Source organism: Protopterus annectens, chromosome 3.part0 (genome assembly GCF_019279795.1).
Source record: "Protopterus annectens isolate FY-2018-M chromosome 3.part0, PAN1.0, whole genome shotgun sequence".
Classification (NCBI taxonomy): Eukaryota; Metazoa; Chordata; order Ceratodontiformes; family Protopteridae; genus Protopterus; species Protopterus annectens.
Genome location: NC_056731.1, coordinates 170804874 through 170832736, shown reverse-complemented (window position 1 = coordinate 170832736; position 27863 = coordinate 170804874). Strand labels below are relative to the sequence as shown.

The following is a 27863-nucleotide window of genomic DNA, read 5'->3' as shown; positions in this document are numbered from 1 at the left end:
CTGCTATCACATACTGTAAATGATGAAGAAGTTCGTCCTTTCCTTGGGCCAGAATCAGGCAATCGTCCAAATAAGGATAGATTTGTATTCCTCTTAGCCTGAAGAAAGCTATCACTGGAGCCAGAACCTTCGTGAACACTCTGGGCAGTAGATAAGCCAAAGGGCAATGCAGAGAACTGATAATGAGAAGTCCCAGCCCGAAAAGCAGATACTTTCTGCAACTGAGCCTGATAGGAACATGAAGGTAAGCCTCCTTGAGATCCAGAGTCACCATCCAGTGATCTTTGCCCAGCAGAGGTAAAAGCTGTTGTAACGTCAACATTTTGAACTTGGGAATGTCCAGATATGTGTTGAGGATAGATAAATCCAAGATTGGTCTCCACGTGTTCCCTTTCTTTGGTACTAGGAACAGGCGAGAATAAAATCCTAGGCCCACTTCTGGCAGAGGGACCGGTTGTATGGCCCTTATTTGAAGTAGCAGAGAAATTTGTTTGTGAGCCTCTAGTCTTTGCTGAGGAGGAACGTCCGGCATGCCTTTGAAAGGAGGCAAGGTATGGAAATAAAACTTGTAATATCCAATACCCATTTGTCTTGGGTAATCAAATTCCAATTTTCCTTGAAGAGTGCCAACCTTCCTCCCAAAGGTGCTGCCAGGCAAGAAGGATCTGGCAGCTGAAAAGGTAGGTCATTGGGCCTGTTTACGAAAGGACTGGCCCCTGCCCTCACCCGAAGATTGTGCAGGTGAACTCCCTGTTCTAGGTCTGAAAGAACTCTGCCCCTACCACGTCTAGATCTACCCCTAGACTGAGAATCATAAGAAGGATACGTCCACCCCTTAGCAGGCCAATTCCTACTAAACTTCGGAGGCTGAACTTGCAAAAAATCTTTAACAGCCTGCATAGACTTAGCCTTGTCTTCCATTTTCTTCAAGACTGACTCCACAGGTGAACCAAACAACACATCAGACTGTAAAGGAGCATCCAAAATCCTTGTCTTAACATGGTCAGATAAATTCTGATCCCTCAGCCATGCGTGCCTGCGAAGAACTGAACCAGTGGCAGCCACCCTAGACGAGGCCTGTACAGCATCAAAACCACATTGTAAAGAATGCTTACCCACCTGTTCAGAAACATGCACCAAATCTTGTAATTCTTTACACTCAATGCCTTCCGCCAGAGCATCCACCTTAGACTTCAATTGAGAAAGAAGATAGTTTTGATATTTCAACATATGAAACTGGCAATTCAAAGCCCTCATAGCTAGGGTAGAAGATGTATAGACTTTCTTTCCCCATCTATCCAAAGCTCTGGCCTCTTTATCTGGAGGAACCGGATTTTTTACAACAGAGGCCTTGACACCCTTAGGTCCCTGACTAACAGTTTCTGGGTCCGCCCTAGGACTCTTATAAAGATATTTATGAGCCTCAGGCACCCTGTAATACCTATCCGGTTTAACAGGAGCAGGAGGCAGAGAATCAGGATTAAGTGAAGCCTCTGCAAACACATCTTCCACAACATCCAGAACAGGGGGTATAGCTAAAGGCCTATGCTGGGGTAAAAGCAAAAATTCCCTAAGCCTTTTCCTGGAATCAGAGAAGTCCTGACCTTCCCACTTAAAATGTTCCCTCATGGAATGAAGAGTCTCTGAAAAAGAAAAATCCTTTGGAGGAGAAGCAGAAGGAGTCGAATCATCTGCATCAGAATCAGAATAAGGAGAGTACTCCTGCAAGTCTTCAGCCGAAGACTCAGAAACATCCGAAGCCTGCTCAAAACTCCCCAACTCTGGCTCCACCCTAGGCCTCTTATCAGGAGGGGGCAAAGAACCTCTAATCAGAGTAATCAAATCTTCTGCCATTTTAAGCATGTGCTTCTTTGGTACAGACCCTGCTGCACTAGGAGTGACACCAACAGAAGCTAAACCTGGCCTGCCTCTGGGAGAAGCCTTGGAAACAGAAGGAGAGGGCCTAACCACCCTAGGAAGGGAGGGGAGTACAGTAACCTGAGAAGCCCCTTCAGCCTGACCTGCCTCCTGAGAGGCTACATCCTGCAATATCAAAGTCTCCCCCTGGGACTCCAGAGAAGCCTCCGTCGGAACCACCGGCTCCACTGACGCCTCTAAAGAACCGGCGTCCGGAACGGACGACTCTTCTTGCCTGGGTTTAACTGCTTTGTCTTTGCGCTTCTTCGAAGAAGCGGGCGCGGAGAATCCGACGGCATATTATAATTGCACCGCTTCCCGAAGACCAGCCTAGCACAATCTAACCTCCGCTTAATAGTGCGCTTATTGAACCTAGCACAAAAGCGACACCCAACAACGTCGTGCTCAGGCCCCAAACAAGGAATACACAAAGAATGATAATCCCTATGCGGTATCTGTTTCCCACAAGAAATACAGTTATTCACTTTTCTGACATCCGGTAAAACACTGAGGCAAGAAAAAACCAAAATATTCCCCAACGGGGTACTTAGCCAACTTTGATTCGGTCTGAAACTCCGAATTCGAAAAATTTCAGAACGCCGAACGGCACTTGCAACGCTGCTTCTGCATCGGACCATGCGGCAAAAAAGACTGAGGATATGACGTCGGTCATGCGCATTTGTACCCTGACGTCCTGATGTCAGTCTTAAGCGCCTTGACCGACGTCAGCCTTATACTTTGGTATTCGGGCCGACCGAGGACAGCGGACTACCCATATGTAAGGACTGCAGCAATGTGAGATGAAGAACATCTAATACAGCTGGATGTCAGCCAGGAGTTAGACAATAGCAAAGCCAAGAATTAGACAGATAGGCCTTTATAAGTATTTAACTGTGAAGGGATTGGCAGTGGTTAGGATATGCTGGGGGGGGGTTAAGTTCCAAGCCATGGAGATTCGATTAGAGTAGAGTACATCTCCATAGTGATTGTTAGCTTTTGTGACTTGTAATAGGAGTTTGTCAGAAGTTCTCAGGTGTCTTCCATTAGACTGAGGCTGAAGTAGATTACGGAGTGCTGGACACTTGTCAGGCTTGTAAATTATGCCATGGGAGTTTGTAAGCTGTGTGAGAGTTAGGTATTTGGGTAAATCAAGCCAATTTAGTTAGTGTAAGGCAGTGGAGTGATTGAAATCTATATGGCGAGTTGGCAGCAAATCTGGCAATCTTAGTTTCGTTAAATCTGTTTTCTTCAGGTTGGTAAAGATAGGAGAGTCATAAAGAAGACTAGAGGGTAGAACAGTCCTGGCAATAGATTGCCTTGAGGAGTCAGTGAGGCAAGGTTAATTCTGTAAAGTAAACCTAGTTTAATATAGACTTTATGATAACAGACAAGTGTTTGTCAAATCTCAAGTTATCATCGATTGTAATCCTGAGTAGCTTAGGGTGTGGTACAGGTTCTATCTTGGAATTGTTAGAAGAATACATCTGAAAAGGGGAATGCAGATCTGAGGTTTTGTTACTTGAAAAAATTATAAATTTAGTTTTGTTGGGATTGAGAATTAACTTAGAGTCACAGAGTCAAGATTCTATTGTTGTGAAGGAAGGTTGGGTTATTTCTAGGACTTTAAGAGAGTGAGGGGGCAGAACAGATGAGCGTGGAATCATCTGCGTATTGTAAGACTGCAATGCATTTAAAGCCAGTCATTTGGACATTGCTCATTTGGATAAAGGCCCATAATGTATAAATTTGATTGAAGGATACACGTAACCAGTAAAACTGGCTAAGTCATTTGTTCTTGATACAGAATATCCTGAACTACAAGTACACATACAGAAAAGCACTGCATCTTCACCCAAGTACCCTGGAACTTGGAATAGGAGTTGGGCAACTGTATGGCCTGATTTAATGCCAACTCTGATGGTACTTTAAGAGCAACAGAAAGCTTATTCCATCTCTGTGGAACAGTATATGGTCCTTCACACAAAGGACTAAGCAACAGTCACCAAAAATACAGCTTTCTAAGAGATCTTGAGTTCTGCAAAAATGCTAGGCTCAGAGATGGGTCTAGTTCTCCACCAAAGTGTTAATGTGCCATGGAAGTATCACAAGCATAATGAGAGGCTTGAGGTGCAAGACAAATTTCAGAATCTGTTGCATTGTAGAACAGGTTAAAGGGAGAGACGGACAGAAGGCAGGCTAAAACAACAAAAAGGCAGATTTTGCTAAAGGTACAGGACTGGCTGCTATGAAAAAGATCTGCTAAATGCTACAAAACTGCAATTTTTATACTCTCTCAGGTGGAGAATATACAAAAACTACCACAAGGAGATTATCTATTTGGACAAATTAGATTGTCTAATGTTGGAGATTCTGGCCTTCCACAAAATGTGTGGCACTTATTTATACAGCTTCCTCAAAAGCTTACCAGAATGAAAACATTCATACTACTAGCCTGAAGCTCTATGTTTGAGTATACCAGTGAGCACTCTTCCTGACAAGTGCGTGGAGAACTGCCAGAAGCTATAGTCATTCCTACATTCCCCAGATGTACTACCTACAATAAACCTCACTGCCTAAGCTATAGACAGACCATCAACATGAGGCTGTCTGTCTTTTCCTAACTTTTGGAAGATCATGGGAACAGAGAAATGGGCTGGTAAGTCATACAGGAGTTCTTTGCCCAAGGGATAGAAAAGGCATTCATTGTCCATTTATCACTGTATGAGCATCTAAACATACAAAATATTCACATAATTTTGCTACACAAATGTCTCTCTCTATCCTAGGATCTCAGTCTGTACCCTCAGGCTTTGAAATAATTGGGGAGCCAATCTTCAGTCATATTTGTGGAGCACAGATCTCTCCACCTTATCCGCCACAGAGCTTAGGTTTAGAGAGATAAGCCCTGACAGGCAAGACCAGCTGGAAGACTGTTCCAGGGTATCATTACTAGTTTCTAAAGGAAAAAGGGGCTTGATGATGATGACAACTGGTATGTGCAACTACTTCCCTCCACTTGTTTATAGACTAATTTACTGTGCTGCTGCTTTAACTAATCTTCAGGGATCCTGGGTATCAGGCTGTCTTGAAAGCCATTAAGAACACAACTAATACACCATCACATTCAAAATATGCCTGCATACCATAAAAACTTGAAAACAGTTTGTCCTTTCATGTGAGTTGTACAAGCCTCTTAAGCTCCATGTTCATTGCCTGCACATTCTCATAATTACAATGGGCATTACCTGCTTACTATTCCCTTAGTTTTCTGATATCATTGTGCTCCTCATATGCAACATGGCCTAGTGATGCCATCAGAATAGAGGATGACTCATGCTAGAATCTTTAGGAGTAGTTAAGCTGTCATGGATATCCTCTGGGATAAATAGAGAACTCCCCTGACTCAAGAACCCTGTCAATGAAAGAAACAGATTTCTTAAGCATGTGACTTATCAATGCCATTTAATAATATCTTCGGCATCTCCACTGTCAAAGCTCAACTTTGGCAGGTTCAGGGGAAAATCTAACTTGGTCAGACAAAGGATGGAAAACTTCTCTTGCATCATCTTCCTTTTAGGAGCTTGGATTATGCAGCCATCCAGACTAGTGTATATGCCGTTTTTCCTGGATTCTGTGGCTTACAGACAACAGTGCCAAACATTTGCTAAACATTCTGGGTGCTGTGAAAAGCACATATAGCACTGAGGCAAACAAAGTACTCCTGCATTGCCTTGAATCTCAGGAATGGTCTGTGGTCCTGCAGCATGGGGAGCATTATTCAGCTCCAGGTTGACCAAAAGTGTTCTTGGTACAGTGGGAGAAGTGCCTGCAAGACAAGGGTCTTGAATTTTGTTAACTCAAAAACTTAAGGCTTACATAAGTTTAAGATGCATCTCAAAACAGGCATTTCTTGAGGCTAGATGCAACATGGAATTAAAATCCTTTACCTGTTCCTTTACTAGGAGGTTTTCTACATCTCTCCAAGATAAAGATGAATCAGAATTAGCTGTGTCAGTTAAATGTGGTCTGGTGGTTTGAGAAGTATTCCTTAAATGGGAGGAAAGATCACAAGGTTAGTTTTGTAATGGGTATAAATCTTCCTTACCCACATATCTATATTTGGACTAAACCATCTTACATTAAAGCAGGAAAGCCTCCACCTTCAAAACACTTGAAAGGGGTAAATGAAATAAAGATCTGTGGTCTTAAGAATCTTAGTTACCAGCAGATATTGAAAGCCCTGTCCTTGTATTCAGAATGTTACAGACTGCTGAGGCGGGAAACTGTTTCTTACCCTGCATTACAGCTCCAGTGGTCCTTGAACATTTTTAGGGATACAATTTTCATTTTGCACCAACTCTGACAAAACCATCCTTGTCTCTTAAGAGCTGCTTAACTCTGCCCACCCAAAGTTTATTCCTTCTTCATAGTCCCTCTTGTCTCTGAAAAATTTCTTCTTCTTTTTTTTTTTTTTTTTTTTTTTTTGGGGAATATCATTCTCCACAGAAACTTTTCAGTAATTCTTTCAAGCTTAACCTCACAGTTCTCCTTTGAGGTCACACCCTTTAAATTATTGTAAGGGGTAACCACTGAATTGCTGAGACATACCAAAGTCCACTTGTTTTCTTCGATTAACAAGTGAACATACTGTATACCAGTACTTTCATTCAGTGCTTTCAATGCCTCAATCAAATCATAAGATAAGCTATCACCTGCCAACATTCGCAGAGTCCTCTTGGAACACAAACAGCCAGACAAGATTCAAAATACAAAATGTCCCAATGAACTTTCTTAATCATGTTTATTTCAAGTTTTATAAATTCAGCCACCAAAATCCAGCTTTTGTATTTAAGCGGGGCAAGAATTTAAAGGAGCTTTTGTATAAAAATAATTTGGTTAAAGAAAGTTCAGAACAGATAAAGACAATGTACAAACGCAAGAATTACATTATCAAGTAGAGCCACTGGAGTGATCCCTGGGTTGAACTTTCTATTTCCCATCCACTCATCAAGATTTCTCTAGAAGAGGGCTAGTGAGGTGCTCTACTTGACATACATGGGAAATCTATTCCAGAGCATGGGCAGTCTCTGGGTTATGAACCTGTCCCTTTAGCATGTTCTGTTGATTGTGGTAATGAGGTTGAGGTCTCTGGAACGTGTGGGGTGGAGGGATTGGGATTTCTTTAGATGTAGCATTTCTAACAGAGCTGGGTCAGACATGGCTTTGTAAGTCAAGCGGAGATCGCCTCTTAGTAGACTATATGAGACAGAGAATAGCTGGAGTTTTTCTGAGTCTGTCCATGTAGGAAGTGTGTTTAAGGCCTAGGATCCTATTCGTGAGGTACTTTTGTGGCCTCTCCAGCTGTTGCAGGTATCTAGTGAGGTACATGCCAAACGGGGCATTTTACTCTAGGATTGCTCTAATGAGGGAAGAGTAGACAGAAATGACCTTTACAGCACAAATGTTGATGTCTTGCATTTTGAGGAGTGCTTCGAGCGAGTGCATCTTGAGATTTAGACTTCTAGCGTTGAGCAGCATGACCCTCAGATTGCATTTATTTACAGCTGTTACAGTGGTAATTTCATTTTTGGAACACCGCTTAAAAAAGGTACTATAGGGGTGAGCAAGAGCCTTAGCCAGTACCTGGAAACCCAGAGGTGACAGATGCAGGCCATCTCTGGCAAAGCATCGAGGTCTGTCAATCATGTCATCCCAAGCAGACAGACACTGGATGCCCTTAGAATGACACCAAAAAAAGTACAGTTGTGTACACTTACCATAAATGTATATGTTCAAGTGTATCCACTGTTGCAGACATCACCTTTGGGTTATCCCTGCTGTAGTAGCCCTCAGCCGGCCCAAATACCAGTGTCAATGTTTTTCTGCGTCGACTGCTGTCGCTTGTGACTGACGTCAGGTCATCGGTGCTATAAAGCAAGGCAGTCAACGCCATTACATCAGTTTTTCTTCCCCTAACCAGTCAGAAGTCCAAGGAAATATGGTAAAATGGTCCTGGTGGCTAAAAGCCATAGTAAAAAGCATACGTCTCCCTAAGGAAAGAGGATATAAGGAGGAAGGAGACAGGGAAACCAGGACTGCAAAAGTGAATACACTCGAACATCTACATTTATGGTAAGTGTACACAACTGTACTATGTTCTTCATGTTTCACTGTTACAGTCATGACCTGTGGGAGGATTCCCAAAACTGAGGAGAGGGGTGGTAGGATTAGTAAGAGACCTAGGCATGGGTCAGCATGCCCTGCAGAACTGCAGAGGCAAACCCTGCCCTAGCCATAGAGAAAAGAGGTAGGTGGTAATGCTTTTTTAAGGTATGGGCAGAGGTCCAGGTGGCAGCTTCCAAGATGTCCCTGTTGGGAACTCCTCTGAGGAATGCTGTGGAAGTGGAGGCTGCCCTAGTGGAATGGGTACGAATAGACTTAGGGGGTGGTTTCCCATCTAATCTGTAGCAGAAATGGACACAGTGTGATATCCATTTGGAAATAGTTTGCTTGGAAATGGGCTTCACCCCTATGCCCCTGGGGCAAAGCTGACAAGAAGTTGGTCTGTTTTCCTGACTGGTTTAGTACAGTCCAGGTAGTATCTCAGCTGTGTGTGCACATCTAGTGAGTGCAGAATTCTTTCCCCCCTGTTTTGAGGGTTAGGAAAGAAGGTGGGTAGATGTATGGCCTGGTTGGGAGTCACATTAGATACCACCTTGGGCATAAAGGAGGGGTTAGTCCTCAGGAAGACCCTGTCTGCATGGAAAATGATGAAGGGCTCAATGGTCATCAGTGCCTGAAGTTCTGAACCCCTTCTGGCTAATGTGATAGCTAGTAGAAAAGCAGTCTTCCAGGAGAGGTATCTCAGTTCTGCTGAAGCAGCAGGTTCAAAGGGTGGTGGTAAGGTTAGTTTGTCCAAAACATAATTCAGGTCCCAGGCTGGCTTGGGTGGCCTTCTGGGAGGTCTGATATTAGAAGCCCCTATGAGGAATTACTTAATCAAAGGATGCGAGTGCAGGGACTGATCTGTATCGAAATGAGCTGAAATGGCTGAGGCATGCATTTTAATATAAGAGAAGGAGAGGCCACTATTGAGTAACTCTGCTAGGTAGTCCAGGTTAAAAAGGATGGAAGGTTGTGAGGAATTACCCCCTCTGGACTGGCTCCAGGAGCAGATTTTTTTCCATATCCCTGCAAAAGATTTTCTGGTGTTGGGCCTTCTGGCCTCTGTGATAATGTCTAAGACCAGTTTGCTTAACAGGGGCCCCCTGTTTGCCTTTAGAGTATTAGCCATGCTGACAGTGAGTGTCTGCAAGCCTGGGTGCCGCATCCCCCCCACCTGAGTCAAGAGGTCTGAGATCAGGGGAAGCTGCCTGGGAGGCTGTAATGTCAGGCTGTGCAGTAAGGAATTACCAATGCTGTTTGGGCCAATCTGGAGCAATGAGGATGGCCTTTGGTCTCTCTTCCCTTATCTTGATCAGTACCTTGGGAATATGAGGCAGAAGAGGGAAAGCATACACAAAGAGGGAGTTTCAGGGGAAGGTCAAGGCATCCACCTTCCATGCTAGGTGGCGATACTCCCTGGTACAGAATTTTTTCAGCTGGTGGATGAGGTGCAAACCAGGGAGATCCACCTCCAGAGTTCCCCATTCCTGAGTGACTTGCAAAACGATTTTTTTGTGGAGCTTGCCATTCATGGGGATCCAGTAAGTTTCTGCTTAAGTCGTCTGCCAGGGTGTTGTTGATTCCTGGTAGGTATTGGGTATTGAGAGTAATCCCAAGGAGGAGGCTGTCAGCCAGAGGTTCATGGCTAGCCTGCACAGAGGGTAAGATTGGGTCCCTCCCTGTTTGCTGATGTACTACATTACTGTGGTGTTGTCCGTTATAAGGAGAACCCCTGGCCTGAGATGGGGTTTGAAGGATGTCAGAGCCTTCTGTACTGCCATCATTTCCTTCTGGTTGAAGTGTAAGGGAAGGTGCTGTGCATCCCAAAGACCTTGGGTGCACCTGCCTGCTAGGTGAGTGCCCCAATCAATGCCTGAGGCATCGATGGTGATGGTCTGCCCGGTTGGGTGGAGGATGAAGGGAAGACCCTTGTTCTTGGCACAAGGTCCTGCCCACCACAAAAACTTGGCCCTTATACAGGGGATCAGAGTGAGAGGGGTCTCTAGAGGCTGAAAGTGCTGACACCAAAGGTTCTTTAGATATGACTGGAGTTTTCCATGTGAAGCCTGGCCAGAGGCATTAGGAGAATGCAAGATGCCATGTATCTCAAGGCTTGTAGAAACTTCCTCGCAGTGAGGTGACTTCTGGAAGCCAGCTGGGTAAAGTAGAGAGGCATGAAGCCTGCTTTTCTGGGGATAGGAAAGCCATTTGGGATGCTGTGCCCAGCAGTGCTCCCAAGAAAATGATGTTCCTGGCTGGGTGTTTGCTTTGATTTATTTTTGTTGATAGTGATCCCTGAGGAGGTTAGGATGTTTCTGACAAAGAGGAGGTCCTGGAGCAGCTTTTCTTTGCACTCTGCCTGAATGAGTCAGTCAGTCGTCCAGATAAGGGTAAACCTGTATATTTCTCTGTCCGCAAAATGCTATAACTGGTGCTAAGCATTTGGTGGATACCCTGTGAGCAGTAGAAGCCAAAGGGGTAGTGCAGAGAACCGAGTGTCATGAGCCTGCTCTGAAGTGCAGGAATTTTTTGCAAGATTCCCTTATGGGGATGTGGAGATGGGCATCTTTTAGGTCTAGGGTCACTAACGAAGCATTTTTTTGTCAGCAAAGGCAGCAGCTGCTGCAAAGTTAGCATTTTGAATTAGGGGACCACCAGGGAGATCTCCAGGATGGGGCACCAAGTGCCCTCTTTTCTGGGAACAAGGAACAGTCTGGAATAAAAGCCTTTGCCTGTTTCATCTGAGGGGCTAGGTTCTACTGCCCCCTTGAGATATGAGATTGTGGACTTGTTTCAATGCCTCTGCCCACTGATTTGGATGCAAGTCTGGGTACTCTCTTGGAATTGGGAGTTCGTTGAAAGAGAATTTGTATCCCTGAAAAATTATCTTTAAGACCCATTGGTCCTTTGTAATAGAAAGCCAATTTTCTTTGCAGAAGGAGACCCTTCCTCCTAGCTTTTGGTGAGTGAAAGGAGGGCAGAGGGGCTAGACGGAGTCATTGACAGTTTTTGCCATAGAGGGATGGCTTAGCACTCCCTGCCTGAGAGGCAGAAGTGGTCCACTGTTTGGTTCTCTGCTGTCCCTCTGTCCCTGCAGGGCTTATTTTGCCCCTGTCTGCTAGCTGCAGGACAGGACCAGTGCTTAGAGGGAAAATTCCTGCTGAACATCAGAGGTTGTACCTGAAAGAAACCTTTTACTGTTTGCATAGATTTTGCTTTGTCTTCCATATTTTTAAGCACCTCTTCTGCTTTTACTCCAAACAAGCGGTCCTTATCCAAGGGTGCATAAATTAATTTAGACTTGACATGATCAGGGAGAGGTTGTTCCTTCAACCATGCATGTCTCTTAATGACAGATCCTGACACTGTTGCCTTGCTCGAGGCTTCTAGGGCATCATATCCACAGTGCAATGAGTGTTTGTCCACTTAACAAGTAGAGTGCAGTAAATCTGCTAACTCTTTCGAATTAGCAGTCAGGAAAGGTTGAAATCTTTTGCTTTAATAGTTCCAAACCGTGTTGTTGATATTTTAACATACGGAACTGACAGCTGAGTGCTCCGATAGCGAAGGTTGCAGAAGTATATACTTTTTTACCCCATCTGTCCAGAGGTCTGGTATCCTTGTCAGAAGGAATATGATTCTTAGCAGAAATAGCCTTAGCTCCTTTAGGTTCTTGTGTAATGACCTCCGGGGATTTCTGTACAAATATTTGTGAGAATCCAGTACTCTGTAATACCTGTCAGGTTTACTGGGAACAGGTGGGAGGGCCTCCGAGGCTAAGCCGGATTCATGGAAAAAAATCATCCACCAGCTCTAAGATAGGGGGGATGGCTAAGGGTCTGTGCTGGGGCAGGTCTAGAAACTCTCTTTTCTTAGACTGAGGGAAGTCCTGGGATTCTCAGTGGAAATGTTCCCTGAGTGTGTGAAGGGTTTCCTTAAAGGAAAGGTCTGCTGGTGGGGAGGCAGAAGGAATGGATTCCTCTGCATCTGAATCCTCATAAGCAGTCAGAGGTTGTTCCTTTTCAAAATCTGAATAATCAGATTCCACAGAATCCAGTTCTGTCAGTATTTCAGGAGAAGGGTGTCTTTTCCTTTTAGAAGTTGTGGCCCGACTGCCCCTGATAAGGGAGATAAGATCCTCCGCCATTTTAAGTATTTGGGGTTGGGGTGGTGGAGCAGGAGTAAGATGGTGGCTAGAGGTAGATTTTCTAGGAGTGGCCTGGCTTCTAAGCCTAAGAGTATTCATCAGTCTGAGAAAAACGGTAGTCGGATGAGAAGACGTCGTTTTTTTGTCTAGATTCGGTAGTGTAAAAGGCCTCCTAGGAAACCAGTGCCTGTGTTGCGGTTCCGGACCCAACCAAGGCAGAGACAACCAAAGGCTCGGAAGACAAAGATTTCTGCTGCATACCTGACTCTAAAAGGGTCTCGATAGAGGCCTGCATAGATATCGTTATCAGTCATCAGGGACTGCGAAAGCACCTCACTGAATTCCGAAGAAATGACAACCTACTTAGCGGTAGAGTCGTCGGAAGGCTTAGCCTTGTGTAATCTCTGTCTCTATCTCTACGTTTTTTCGGAATGTCTACAGATTATCTGATGGATGTCATTGCGGAATGTGAAGATGGAAGATGAAAACACCTGTCTACAGTAAGAGCTCTACGATGAACGGTTCTCACATTAAAGTGGGCACAGAACCAGCAACGAGGGACGTCGTGGTCTGGTCCTAAACAAGTGACGCAGTATGAATAGAAGTCTCTGTGTGAGATCTGCTTTCTACAGGCGAGACAACCGTTAACTTCTTTGGACATCGGTTAGTACAAGAAAAAAGGATCCCCAATGGGGTACTTGGCTTTAGACGTTTTCAGCTGTAATTCAAACTCTGGTAGCGACCGACTGGTACACTTGCAAACTGCTTCTGCTACGGGCTCCACGGCAAGAAAGACTGATGTAATGGTGTCGGCTGCCTTGCTTTATAGCACTGATGGCCTGACGTCAGTCACAAGTGACAGTAGCCGACACAGAAAAACACTGACTCTAGCATTCGGGCCGGCCAAAAGCTACCACAGCAGGGATAATCCACAGGCGATGACTTCAACAGTGAAACATGAAGAACATCTTAGTCAATTGTTGAAGTCAATCATTTTCTGTTTGTACTGTGGTATCACTCTGGGCGATGGTAGGAAGCTGCTCAGGGCTAGGGTCATACCTGTCTGGCCAACATAATCCGAGAGCTCCACCATGTCTGTTTTCATGTAGTCCAGGGAGGTGCGTTTCAGGTCATTCACACCCACATGGACAATTACAGAGTCATACTTGTGGATTGACCTGAGTGCGTGCGTTGTGCGTCAGATTCTGGCACCTGATATACAGCTGAAAGTTGCCTTCTCCTTATTCAGCCAAGTGAGTGGGACATCAGTGTGCCTCACTATTGAGTCACCTATGACTATTGTATTGGGCAAGCTTTTTTGCCTTAGGGTCTTAGGTTGAGGGGCACACTGTGCAGGTGAGCTATGTGGTTTGTGCTGTGTTGTGGTGGTTGAGTGCATTTCTGCCTTGGAGGTCTCTGCTGTTTGGGTAGATTTCTATTGAGAGCCTCCATAAAGGTGGGTGTGTGGTTTGTGTTTTTATGTGAGGGCTGTGATGGTGGGTATTCTGGAGGGCTATGTGATGTGGTGTAGGTGATGACCTTCTCCTCTTGACCAGCTATTCTGATCTTGGCTGGAGAATGCATGACTTCCAATTTGGAGATATAAGCGCATCTCTCACAAGTCTGAGTGTTGGAAGGTAAGAGGAGAGGGTTGTCTGAGTACATGAGGCAGTTGCTACACTGCCTTAGAATGCTCAAGTTCACCAGGTTAATAGGAGAAAGCACAGGAAACTGACCTTTAGACATGCCAGGGGGGATGGTCATCACTGCTAAGTTATGGAGCCGTTTCCTTATAGGACGTATAGTGCTGATAGCACTTGTGTGTGCTACAATAATCGCTACAAAAATCCTGATGAAGTGCTAGGCGAATAAGCTAAAGTGCAAGAGAGAGGAGAAAGTTGAAAGGGATAGAAAAAACTGCCCAAAAGGCCAATAAACTACAATTTCAGAGCCAGAAACCACTCCTCTTGTGGTAGATAGGCTACCTACTGCTTACTACTCCCACTGATAAGCTGGAAGGCTTCCCTCTAACACAGAAAGGCCTGGGAAACTCAGAAACTTACAAAACAGTCCTGGATACAGTAAATCTGTACCTGGACTACACTAGTAACAGGAAAGGCGGAAAACAAGCTTAGAACGTTTTTTTTTTTTTTTTTTTGCAGAAAAACAGTTAACTTATAGCTGGACTACCTCAAAAAGGGGTTTAAAACCATGCAGCTGAAGCTATGGATGTTTAGTTGGTGAAACAATTTGGCTCACAGCAAGAAATTATGAAATTATATAATAAATATAACTGTAAATCTAAGTATGTGGTGTATATAGTTCTTTGTCCAACTTTTTTACGTTGGTAGAATTGTTACAAAGTTCAATATGAGGCTATGAACATCTTCAAGCAGTGGAAAAATGGAGCTAAGAAATCCTTTAGCCAAGCATGTGAATCAGTATGATTTAAAACAGTTAAGAATGTTAACTTCAGATTTGCAGTTCTAGATCAAGTTCATAATTTCAGCATGAAATGGGATGCTGAGGATGAGCTTGATTGGAAAGAATATTGTGGGCAGATTAAATTAAATGCTTGTAGCTCTCTTGGAATGAATGATAGGGAGAACAACCAAATTGTACAGAGAAGGAAAGGATTAACTCATTAGCTTGTAGTCATGTGATTTTATGCACTTTATTTGAAATATGCATTCTAACGATTAGCAATTTGGTCTGAAGAAGTTCCATGTACAAATTAAATTGTTTGCCAGTTTGTTTTTATATGTTGCTTTTAATGCATTAAAGTTTTAATACATTTACCATTTTTTGTTTTAATTTTAACCAGTCTAACAGTTTTATATCTAGTTTGTTGATGTTTTTTGTTATATCACCTGTGCTCGGCAATTTGATAGTTCCAACAGCCAGAGAAGAAGCAATATAAAGTTATTTTATATATCATTCCAATGAACTACTTTTATCTTTAGGAACAGTGTTAAGATCTGGAGTCAGTTTGGATCCTGTTGCAACATCCACTTTCTAATAAAAAGATCAGTTACTAGGGTTCTTTACACTTTGCACTTTGTAAAACGTATCCAGCATTTTAGGGTTGAGAGGTTGGGAGTTTGTCTCCCAGGATTCATTACTGTGCACATCCTTAAATGGCAGGCATACAAATAGCTATTTAACTAGGCTTCTAAATACCTAAGGGATCTAGGTACCTTTTATGCCACTCTAGCAGTCTTCGATTCCCATTTAAAATGTTTCCTCATGCAATTTACAAGTTTTAAAAAGGAGACCTGGAGCGGAGCCTGATATGGTTTCTTTGCTGTCAGTAATACAGCCAAAATGTAAGAAAGTTCTCTTTGCACAGGTCTGATTTTCTGAAGGGTGAGATTCCTTCTTCCTTTTAGCTGGGGGGAGTCACTCCTAAAGCTGAAAGCTGGACTGCTTGAGAAACTGACTTTATGCCATATGCTCACATTCCTCTGCAAACCTTGTGCGATTAAAAATGGTAAAAGCCAGGGCATGTGTCAGTACAGCAAGGATATAGTCTCAGATAGCATCAGCAAAATTTAAGATGTGGGCTCTTCCCATGAGAGAGCATCAGCTTAGAGACTTGGAATACAAGTGGGCCCTCTGAAGTCTCTCTCATCACAATTGTCAGGATATCTTGCTGGAAGAACTGTTCTAACAGCACAGCTCAAATTTGCAGGGGATGGACATTTATTAATCTGTTCTTTTTTTAACCAGGGTAGCACACTAAACTAGTTTGACCATTTTCAGGCTCAGCCAGGTTGTACACTATCTGTGAATACAGGCAACTGGAGTCTGGAAACTGACACTGGCCTAGGAGTCTGATTTCTGAAGAAGCCTGGTTAAAATTCAAGAACATCCCACAGTGACTCCAATAAGGCTAAGACAAGTAGTGTTAAAACAAAAACATCTCACAGTAACAATATCAGGCAAGGTGGTAAATTTGGACCAAGGGTGGACATTAGCAATTATGTAGGTCATTGCATTTCCTCCAATACTTCTAACACAGCACCCTTAAAGGATGCCTATATGGCAGGGATAACAAGAGAGTCAAGAAAGCACCATTTGCTGCTGGGGGGTGCACCACAAAAAAGAATACAGAGGCATGCTAGCCTTCACTAGTTGTAAGTAATCCATCAAATGACAAACTATCTGAGGAGGGACGTAAACAGAGGGATTCGGTGTGCAGTCCACTTGTTGAAAGCCCCTCAAAACCCTCAGGCTCATGAAGGGAGCTCAAAATCCTTCTCTATTCCTAAACTAGGCATTCTGCATAGGCTTATTCAAGACTATAAGACAAGCAAAGGGCTCCAGACAAAGCAGGAGTATCATGTAAGCAGAAAGGTTTTCTATGGGTCTGGCACTGCCATCACATTCAAGTCCCAAGGATAAGAATTCACACTAGTGACTCTGGCTCTCACCAAGCATCAGATAAGCTTTTATGTGTTGCACATGAGACAGAAACCATGGCATGGGATTAACTGGCAGCCTCTCCAACTGAGAGTGAGAAATTCTGGAGGATTACAAATGGGAAAAACTTTCTGCAGATCTACAACCAGGTAAACAGAGGAGACACTCCCTGGCATGACTCGTACTTGACCCAAAGTGCAGCAATGTTTTAAACAAATGCCAAACTAAGTGGTAGAAAGGATGAACCCAAACAAAGGATTCACCTGGGAATAACCTCAGTGTTAAATCCATCAAAGCAATAAGTCAATATAAACATCACTATGCAGACTGCCAAGATCTGTAATTAGAAAACTACACTGTGGCTCTATTATCCACAAATACTACTAAAGTACCTCAAAAGCTTTGATTCCAACAATGAAATACATTGATGTCCCATACCTTATTTTTGATCAGCTTTGCCCGTTGAGCAAACTGAAGTGTTGAGAGAGTTTCACCAAAGCATTTGGACCCAGGGTGGACATTAGCAATTATGTAGGTCTTTGCATTTCCTCCAAGAGAGTCCTATTACAAGATATCAGAAAGAAAAAAACTGTCAATTACTCAATATGTATTAAAGTCTAAAAAGTATTTAAAGGTTCATTAACTAGTAAACACTGTGCACTAATGTATGACTTCTGCAGGCACCTGAAGTTTAAAAGCTGGCTAAAGTAGTACAGTATTTAGAAGATCAGCATCACTGCATATAGTTGGCACCTGTTGATTAAAAAATGGCTATAAAGTACAGCATTGTTACACCTCATGCAAATAACAGGATAATTTATCTGCTTTGGAAGTTGCGACAGATGCATACCAGACTTTAGCCAAAACTTTTCAGCAACAGTTGCCTAGCATGAAATGCGGACACTGGACAGCAATGCAGTTATTAAAAACTAGTGTTTTTTTTCCCTATCTGCTCCATTCTGCAACTCAAAACAAAGCAATCAGAGAAACTGCACCAATAAATGCTCTTGTGGCAGAAAGCATGTCTTTTGGAAGTAAAGGGTGAAGTGGGGGTATGAAGTATGTCTCTCTCAGGATATTCCTCAATGCACAACAGAAAATGAAAGGAACTGAAAAACAAGAAAATGGTAGGGATGATAGGCTCCTAACATATCCTTGTAAGGCCTATATATAGGAAAGTGAAATAGCTGTAGAACTTGTGCACAAGGTTTTCTGGTAGGTAGTATTTGAAAGGCAAGAATGGAAGTGCAAGAAGAATGATGGGTGGAGAATGGGCTACAATAAATTTCTGCTGGGTAGCAGTGAGCAATCTGTTGACTGCCCCTGGAGAGAAGGATAAAGTGGGTAGGAAGAAGGCACGAGGTAATGAAGCATTTTTGAGAAAGACCATAAAAAATGTTTGCAGGACAACTGGTGAGAGATTCACGAGTGAGGTTAAAGAAAACAAATGGGCTTGATTATGTTGTCAGTGACTGACAACAGAGATGGATATAGCTGGGTTGCCAAGTCTGAAGGCATATGAAGAGAATGGGGTTTAGAAAAGCTTAGACCGAGAAAACAATTCAAAACTCCAAATTCATGGTTACAGTATGAAAGGCATAAGAAGGGACAGACTATGAACAAAGTGCAGAAGGGATCCTACAGAGAGAGAGAGGCAAAGAAAATAGAAGAATTTTGGTAGGGCATTGCTTCATTACAAAACTTAATGCAATGGTCGTAATACTGAGAAACACATCCTGTGGTTGCAAGGACATATTCTGGACTTAGCACATCACAAAGGAGTTAGACCTCAATGTTAAGTAATCTTCCTTGGTGGATAGAAATGCAGGGCTCCTTAAGGAACTGTTTTACAAACTGGCCTGATAGGGACGGACAAAGAGGAAGGCAAGCTAAAACAGCCAAAACATGTACCTTAACTGAAGAACAAAACAACCGTGAAAGCATCAATGTAATCAGCTGTTTGGCGGTTTTGGAATTCCTGTTGCACAAAATGAACAATCTTCTCCATTCTACCAGATATCAGTGTGTTAGGTTTCCTGGCTTTCTTCATTATTTTTAAGCTTGCCTTAGGAAAAAGGATGCTTGAAAAGAACAACCAACAGATCTGTACTATTAGTCAGAGGCCATGGAGAAGTGCGCAACAGCAAGTCCAACGTCTGTATCAGCAGATTTATTACCGAAAATGGGGTTCATGGCGGTTCCTTAATTGCGCTAACAGGGAGAAACAGTTTCAGTTAGCAATATGCAATAAAACGTAGATGTTTCAGTATATTCACTGTTAAGACTCCTTACTTCTTGGTACATCCTGCTCACAGGTAGCTCAAGTGGCCGGTCCAACTTCTAGTATTTTACCCCAAAACATTGGTAGACTCCCATCCTTCCATTGACATGTAATGAGGTCAGCTGTATAAAACAGCCACTGATGAACACCATCTCCAGATCCTTCTTAAGCTGGCCAAAGTAGGTAAGAAGATCCTAGCACTAAAGCTCTACTAGACTAGAATGGGACAGACCCCTCTGCCACTGATGCAGCCCTGAGATTCCTTAATGTCTCTCTCTCCATGAAGCAATGCAAGCTTAAAGATGGGAGGAGGGGAGCAGAAAAGGCAGAAAAAGGGGTAAGGCGGGGGGCACCTGGACTGCAACAGTGAATGTACTCAAACATCTACATTTCTAGCAAGTTCCTAACACAACTGTACTGTGTTCATTGTACTATTCATAAGTGCAGTCACTGCTTCCTGGGAAGACTGGCAAGAGAAAATTAAGGATAATAAGCCTTGCAAAACAGAGGCAAACCCTGCCTTAACTCTGGTGGCATCCAAAAGTATAGTATGGTGAAAAAGTATGCATGGAGAACCAGAAGTCCGTTTTCATAATAGACGGAGTGCTGATCTCCCTCAGGACTACTGTAATGGCTTTAGCAGAATGCAGTCTGACAAATTCTGGAACAGGTTTATCATAAGTATTGTAAGAGAAACAAATGTAATGTGCCAGCCATTTGGAAGCATTTTCTTGTTTGTTTCACTGTTTTCCCCTCCTTCCTCTTTGCCACGCCAGCTTTTCTGAACTCTCTAGACCTGTGCAAATAAAACCTCAGTTGTCTACACACATCCAGGGAATGAAGAATTTTCATTCCCTAACTTTGAAGGTTAGAAAAGAACAAAGGTAAATGAATGGAGTGACTTGATGTAGAATAACATGCGTTGTACCTTTAAGAAGCATTTCCAAGAAGTGCAGCCAGAGTGTGAAAATGTCTATGTATGTTACTTAGTTTGTATATAAGTTAATATTACTTAGCCTCATTTCTTATGTATTTGTATACAATAAAGCTGCTTGAACAAGAATGCACAATGTTCATCTACTTCATCCTAACTAGACAAGCAACATGGTGTCAGAACCGGGATTCCAGAGGCTGCTTTTCAGAGCCACGAGGTGCAGAGTTAACAGTGAAAACTGCAAAAAAGGGCCAGAAACTAACTGAAGGTAATGAAAACTTGTACAAATTATTTATTTTATAAAAAAGATGAAACGGAGCATTACAAGGGCACAGAATACATTGCTAAGCAAATGAATAGCACAGAAATGTTTAAGTAAACGGTTATCATAAAAAGTTTATTAATCAAACGAAATGTTTGAAATTAAGCTATTTGACAAAACGATTATCAGAAAGGCATATAAAAGGCTCAGAATTACCTCGGGATTGCAAAACGAGCATGTTTATAGTTAAAACAAGCACAAGAAAGTATAATGGGCATGAAGAAAGATTAAATGAACCAAATGAAAAAATAAAGGTCAAAAGGGGCACATTAAGCATAAATAAAAGCAAGGTGACTGCATGTTTTTTGGCAAATTACTGTGTTTTGGCATAAAGTACTATTTCGCATTGGCTGAAGCTCTGAATAGCATAACTAGAGTTGTTCGAAGTATCTCAAAGTGTGTAAAAGTGCTTACAGTGAATGCTTATTACTGTGCATTTATTCCGAAGAGACTGTTGTGTGCAAAGTGCAACAATTTCGTAGAATGCAGTCAATTTACAGCCATTTCAAAAAGTCTCTTGTGCTGGGTGTGTCTATTCGCAAAAAGTTGCCATTACAGAGTGTTTCTTCCACTATACAGAGCTGTTTAGCGAAGTACAGCCATTTTGGGGAAATTTCAGTGTGCTGTGTACTGTTTATTCACAAAGTGCAGTTATTTGAAATGTTTCTTAAAATAAGTGACTTTTACAGTACAGCAATTTCAAGAGTATTACAATACCCGAGGAATGTATTTCGCAAAGTTCAGTCATTCATACAAGGCTTGTTGTGCTACTGGGCATAGTTGCAAGTAGTGGAAAACTTTCTGGCATATGTATATGTGTGCATGTTCGTATAGTTACAAGGGGACTTGGTTGCATTGTGTTTACCATAATTTGTTGGCATGGCAGAAGGATTTCAAAAACCATCACCACTTGTATTTGATCAGAATATTTCAGAGAAATGGACAATATGTGAGCAAGAATATGATATATTCAATACAAGCAGCTTATTCTGATTAAGATGCAAGCACTAGGGCATTCATTTTGTTAAACCTAGCTGGGTCAGAGGCTATTGAAAGAAAGCATTCATTTGTATATGCACCAGCAGTATATGAAGGTGAAGGGGCAAATCGCCATATTGTACAGGCTGAATCAAGAGAAGATCCCAAATGTTTGAAGCGCATATTTAGAGAAATGTGCAATCCCCAGACTAATGTTACAATAGACAGGCATTTGTTTTACACAAGAGATCAAAAGCCAGGAGAAACCTCTGCAGCTTACATAACTGACCAGAAAAAGCTAAACCATGCAAATTTGATGACTTAAAACATGAGTTAATACAGGACAGGTTTTGTGTGTGGTATGAACAGTGCTGCAGTGAGAAAGATTTTGTTTTGTGACGGTGATTTAACACTGAGCAAAGCTATTGAGATTTGGCAAATCCATGAAGCTACAGAAAGACAAACAAATATGCTTGCACATAAGATTGTGGTTTCAGTAGGCTCTAGAGTAAATGTAGACAGCATGCAGCATGTGACTAACAGAAGCAGGCCTATGAACATGGCAGCTGCAATCCCTGCAAGTTTTCCTGGGAGGTCCCGTAGTCTTCTAGAAAGTTCCAAAACTAGCTTAGTAAAGAGAGCATGCTCAGTCCAGTACAAGGGTGAGTCAGTAAAACCAAAATCAAGCTTTATTGTTAACTGTTTTAAGTGTGGTGCCAACCATGAGTCTAAAAGAGAAAAATGCTTCGCATTTGTTCAGCAATGCCACAAGTATAAAAAGTGGAACAATTTTCAAAAAATTTGCAGATCAAGCTAGCCTCACACTGTTGTAAAGAAGGGTCATTTAAAACAGCAAGTTGATAAAGTAGAACTGCAACCTACTATGTGGATGGTATAGCAGTAATTGGTGAAAAGATTGATGCAGTAGATTTATTGGCAAAGAATGAGGTATTTTGTACTGTCCACATCAATGGTAAATCCACCAAGCTCAAAGTAGACACTGGTTCAAAGTGTAACATTACGTCAGCACACATTTCCTAAAGAGAGCTGGTGAACAACTAAACATGGTGGGTTGTGTGAAACTTGTTGCTTATGGAGATAAAGAAATTCAGACAGAAGGCTCAGTAGTGCTTTCATGTTATGTGGCCAGGAGCTGGTATAGATTATTCTATGTAGTTTGAAGACCTGTGCAGTCATTATTGGGTTGCAGAAACAGTTTGAGAATGAATCTGCTTTCTTTTACCAAAGAAGTTCATCAAATAAGCACATGTCCCAGTTCCAGCTTCACTATTTTTTCAGAGTATGCTGATGTTTTCGATGACAAGTTGGGCAAACTTCCAGTTGTGTATTCCATTAAGTTATACCCTGAAGTCAGTTCAGTAGTCAGACCAGCAAGAAGAGTTCCACTAGCTATACAGAATAAAGTTAAAGCTCAGTTGGATAAAATGGTGCAGCAAAATGTAATTTGTCCAGTTACAGAATCTACTGAATGGGTGTCGTCCATGGTAACTGCTCACAAAAAAGGCTCAAATGAAATCAAAATATGTACTGACCCAAGAGATTTGAACAAAGCATTAAAGAGATCCCATCATTCCATGCGCACAGTCGAAGAAGCCGCTGCTCTAATACTGAATGTCATTGTTTTTTCAATTTTGGATGCAAAACGTTCATACTGGCAAGTGATATTTGATCACAAATCTTCATTACTGACTACAATTCAGTACCCCATTTGGAAGCTATAGATTCCTCAGGATGCCATTGGGAATAACTTCTGCAAGTGATGTCTTTCAGCATGCAATGGAGCAAATCTTTTCAGGTTATACTTGTGTTATAACAGTAGATGATTTATTGGTCAGAGGCAATGGTGAAGCAGAGCATGACAAACCTTAAGAGAGTTCTAGACAAGAGCATGTGAAGTGAATTTAAGGCTCAATCCTCTCAAGTGCAAATTCAAACTACCAGAAGTAACATACATAGGTCATTTGTTTACTAGAAGACCAGACCCATGCATGTAAGCAGCTATTCTTGAGATGCCAGCACCGGATAATGTTTTCTTGGTATGGTCAACTATTTAGGCAAATTTACACCAGACTTCAGTGAGTTGACAGCACTTTTGAGAGAGCTAACATGCAAAAATGTTACATGGTCTTGTTTAGATCAACACCAGAAGCATTTGAAGATCTAAAGCAGAAAATTTCTACCCGACATACATTAAGATACTACGGTATCAACAAACCTGTAACTCTTTCCTGCGATGCTTTGAAATTTGGTCTTGGCACAGTTATTCTTCAAAAAGGCAGACCAGTAGCCTATGCATCTAGAACACTTACCCAAACTGAGATGCAATATGCTCAAATAGAGAAAGAACTTTTGACAATAGTATTTGTGCCCCGGGTTTCATGATTATATCCCTAAAAGGTTTCTTTACCCTAGAGAATGCTGATGTCTGTGCCATCACTGAGATGTGGTTTAAAGCCAAAGAGAGCACACCAACAGTGCAAGGTTATACTGCTTTCCACACATTTAGACCAGCTACTTCACAGGCAGGGACTAAAGGTAGAGGTGTCTCCATTTACATCAAAAATAAATATACTTCAAGGCTGGTCAAACAGGACAATGCACTTGAGCTGCTCCATGTTCAAATCACCATAGGTAAAAACCAATACCACTTCCTTGCAAGCTACAGGTCCCCCTGTATGACCCAGGAAACCCATACCATGTATTTAATCTTATTAGAAACACTAACCATCCAACCAAATACCATATTCATGGGTGACTTTAATTACCCCACTATTAACTGGGAATCCTATACTACACCAAACATACATGCACAGAGATTCCTGGATTTTCCAAACACAAACTCCCTGGACTAGATAGCCAGTACATCAACCAGGGTTGCAACCATACTGGATCTAGTCTTCACTAGCATGGGAGACTGCTGCACACCTCCTACTGTAATGCCTTCCCTGGTAAGGTCAGATCACAAAATGGTCTCCTTTGAAGTAAAACTAAAACCTGGACCCCCAACTACACTGTGAATATTCAGGAACTATTCTAAGGTTAACTCTCTTGCTATTAAGTGAGAACCTGGCAAAATTTCAAGCCCCCATAAACCCTGAAAACACTTCTGCCTATGCAGAAGTGTGCACAGAAACCCTGTACAAGCATGTTAATAGCTGCATAGAAGCAGCTGTATCCACCAGGAAGAAGTACAGAACTACCTCAAAAAACAAGCCACCCTGGTGGAATCACAAAATCAATCGGATGTATAACAGGAGGAAGAAAATCATGGCAAAAATTAGGAGGTGCAGCACCCAGCAGGATAAAAGCATTCTCAAACTAAACAAATAACTCAGAGGACAAATAAAGTCTATCAAAGCCAAATTTGCGGTTAGTTTGGCCTCCAGGCCAAGGACAACCACAAAGCATTCTTTAGCCATGTCTGCAACATCAAAGGCAATACACAATTGTGTGCACAGCTCATTGTAAATGGAGCCACCTATACTGAGCCAGAAGATATAGCAAACCTCCTGGCTGATAAATTCAGCTCCAACTGTACTTCTCGCTCCCCCTCAACCTTACCTCAAGGAATATCATCAAATACAACTCTCCCTACTATCACTAGGGAACAGGCCTTAATGCTCTCTCTAAGACCAAGAACACTGCATCAATGGGCCCAGACAATATCCCAAGATGCCTTCTAAATGGAATGAAACATGACCTATCAGGATCTCTGGAATTGCTATAACTATAGCCTCCAAACAGGATTTGTGCCTCATGAACAGAGAAAGGAAACTGTCATCCCACTGCACAAAGGTGGACCATCTACAGACCCTGGAAACTACAGACCCATCAGTGTCACTAGTCTTGTATGTAAAGCCATGGAAAGAATCATCATGGAGATCATCAATACAGATATGGTAAACCTCCAAACACTGGACCTAACCCAGTTTGGTTTCGTCAAGGGCAGATCATGCCTACTCAACTTGGTGGACTTCTTTGAGAAGGTCACCAAAGCAATGGAGGAGGGCAAAATCATTCACACTGCCTACCTTGACCTGGCCAAGGCATTTGACAATACCCCACTCTGGCATTGTTCACAAACTCAAGAGGTTAGGTATAAACTTATATGTCACCCGGTGGATAGACAACTGGCTCACAGACAGGACACCCAGGAAGTTAGAATTTGGGAGTCCACCTCTATAAAGAGGCCAGTCACAAGCTGAGTCCCACAAGGATCAGTGCTTGGACCGCTCCTTTTTGGCATTTACTTCTTAGAAGTCAAGGCCAATGTCAGTGGTCTCTGGCTGACTAAATTTGCAGATGATTTCAAATTAGAAGCTGTCATTGAATCTCACACTGATGCAAATGTTCTCCAGGAGAGGCTGACACAGACAAACAACTGGTGTCAGAGCCATGGACTAAAACTAAGTGGCAAGAAATGCATAATAGTATCCGTTGGGAAGTCATCCATCCCAGGTAACTATCATGTTGACAACACACCCTTTAGAGTTGACCCAGTAGTCAGGGACCTAGGAAAACATGCACGGTAATCTAGCCTTTGATCATCACGTCTCTACAGTGGTGAGGAAATCATTCCAGGATGCGCAACTTATAAACAAAGGTATGGCATCTAAGTCAAAGGAAGTCATTATTCTACTGTATCCGGCATTCATCAGACCTATCATGGAGTACAATGCCCCCCTTTGGTATGTACCTAACCAGGTATATCCAACAACTGGAATGTCCACAGAGGTTCCTCACTAAAAGAATACAGGGCGTAAGCAATATGTCCTATGCAGACCGCCTCAAGGCCCTATCCTGTATTCTGTCTCCTACAGGCTTTTGAGGGGAGATCTATGCCTGGCATACATGGCATGGTCAGACCCCACTCTGATGGACCTCCTGCATATCCACAAAACAATACAATAATTACCCATTCTAAAGACTTAAACCTTGTCTGTGATATAAATTGGACCTGCTGGAGAGATAGGCATGTATCCCACAGACTACCTCATCTATGGAACAGGCTCCCCATCCATGTGAAGCAGAGTTCCTCCCTAACCCAATTCAAGTGCAACTTGAACAATTGGATGGGAAACTGGAAATTCATCACTGGTTTGGCACCAATGTCTCTAATGCAAACAGGTAGCTTGTAAATGAGTCATATCCCAGCCCCATGCCTACACTTATCATGGGTATGAGAATTTGTCAGAGATTTGGGATGTATGGCTCGGCTTAAAAAGGCCCTTGTGGTAGTTAGCCTAGTAAACACCTATAAACCTATGATCAAGATATTCAGATTGAAACTTTTAATCAACCTCTAGTTACTATTTTAAAGAAGCCTATGCATTCAGCACCAGTGAGATTACAAAGAATGATGCACAAATTGCAGAAGGCAACTTCACAATGGTCTATACAAAAGGCAAACTACTTTATCTGGCTGTTACCTTATCCGGATTGTCCAGAAATACAGCAGATCAGCTTGACGTAGATAATTTTGACTTGATGTCATGGAAGTGCACAATTTTTCTACCATAAGACTTGATGAGCTGAGAGATCATACAAAAACTGATCAAATTTTCCAAAAGCTCAACCACTACATTAATGATGGATGGCCACCAAAGCAATCTAGTGCAACACCTGAAGTGCAAACATATTTCCTTAGAGATGAAATGTTGATGAAAAATGGCATTTTTTTTCAAAGGTCCTAAAAATGCTATTCCTGCTTCCTTACAAGAATATATCCAGATTTTGCATTGTGGTCACCCAGGTTCCAAAGCTACTAAAAGAAAGGTGAGAGGAATAGTATTTTGGCCTTTTCTAGTAAAAGACATTGATAGAGTACTTTCTTCATGTTTAGTATGCAATAGTACTAAACTGCATTTGCAAAATGAACCACTTCAACTAAGTCAAGTTCCTGAATTACCTTGGTCAACAGCAGACACTGACTTATTTGAGTGGAACAAGCAGCATTACTTAGTATTGGTAGACTCTTACTCAGACTGGTTTGAGATAGATTTACTGCCTAACCTAAAGTTCACTACTGTTATTACCAAGCTGAAACGTCATTTCTTAGTCCATGGAAGTCAACAGAAGCTTATCTCTTACAATGGTACCCAATTTACCACTCAGTTGCTTTGGAAATTTGCAAGAAAATGAGACTTTGTATATGTTATTAGTGGTCTAAAATATCTGCATTCAAATGGACTAGCTGAACGTGCAGTGCAGAGTGCAAAGCAATTACTAGAGAATCAAAGCGCGACAATACTGATTTCTTTTTGAATTTACTCAATCTCAGAAACATACCCTGTAACAATATACTTGGCTTGCCTGCTCAGAGACTTCTATCAAGGCAAACCAGAACAACATTGCCTATCAGTTCCAGCTTATTGAGGCCTACAGCTAAAAGCAATCAAAGCCCAATTATTCAGAAAGCATTCTTTCTAGTTGTCCAGTTATGACAAATCGAGCTTCATCCGCTGAAAAGAGAGACAGTGAGGATAAAAACGGCAAACAGTTTTGACCAGTTTGGTCAAGTATATGTGCACAGCGGAGATCCTATTTTGTGAAATCATAGGGTGTGGAGTACAGGAGAAATTGCAGACGTCTTCCTCTATCACAACTGTTATCGCAGCATTGTTCTTGTGATACAGACTCTAGATCTCAGAGCAATCCAGACAATGTTCCTGTTCCA

The 27863-nt window shown here is 42.3% G+C and overlaps 1 protein-coding gene across 1 annotated transcript in view; it reads right to left on the bottom strand.

The window, feature by feature from the left end:
• KIF15 (kinesin family member 15) overlaps positions 1 to 27863 on the bottom strand; it is a 2415358-nt gene that overhangs the window by 1767045 nt on the left and 620450 nt on the right. Inside the window, exons 10-11 of the mRNA XM_044065522.1 lie at positions 17090 to 17212; positions 6526 to 6651 (exon numbers count right to left, since the gene is read on the bottom strand). Coding sequence (XP_043921457.1) covers positions 6526 to 6651; positions 17090 to 17212 — 249 coding nt within the window. The remainder of the gene's footprint in view (positions 1 to 6525; positions 6652 to 17089; positions 17213 to 27863) is intronic.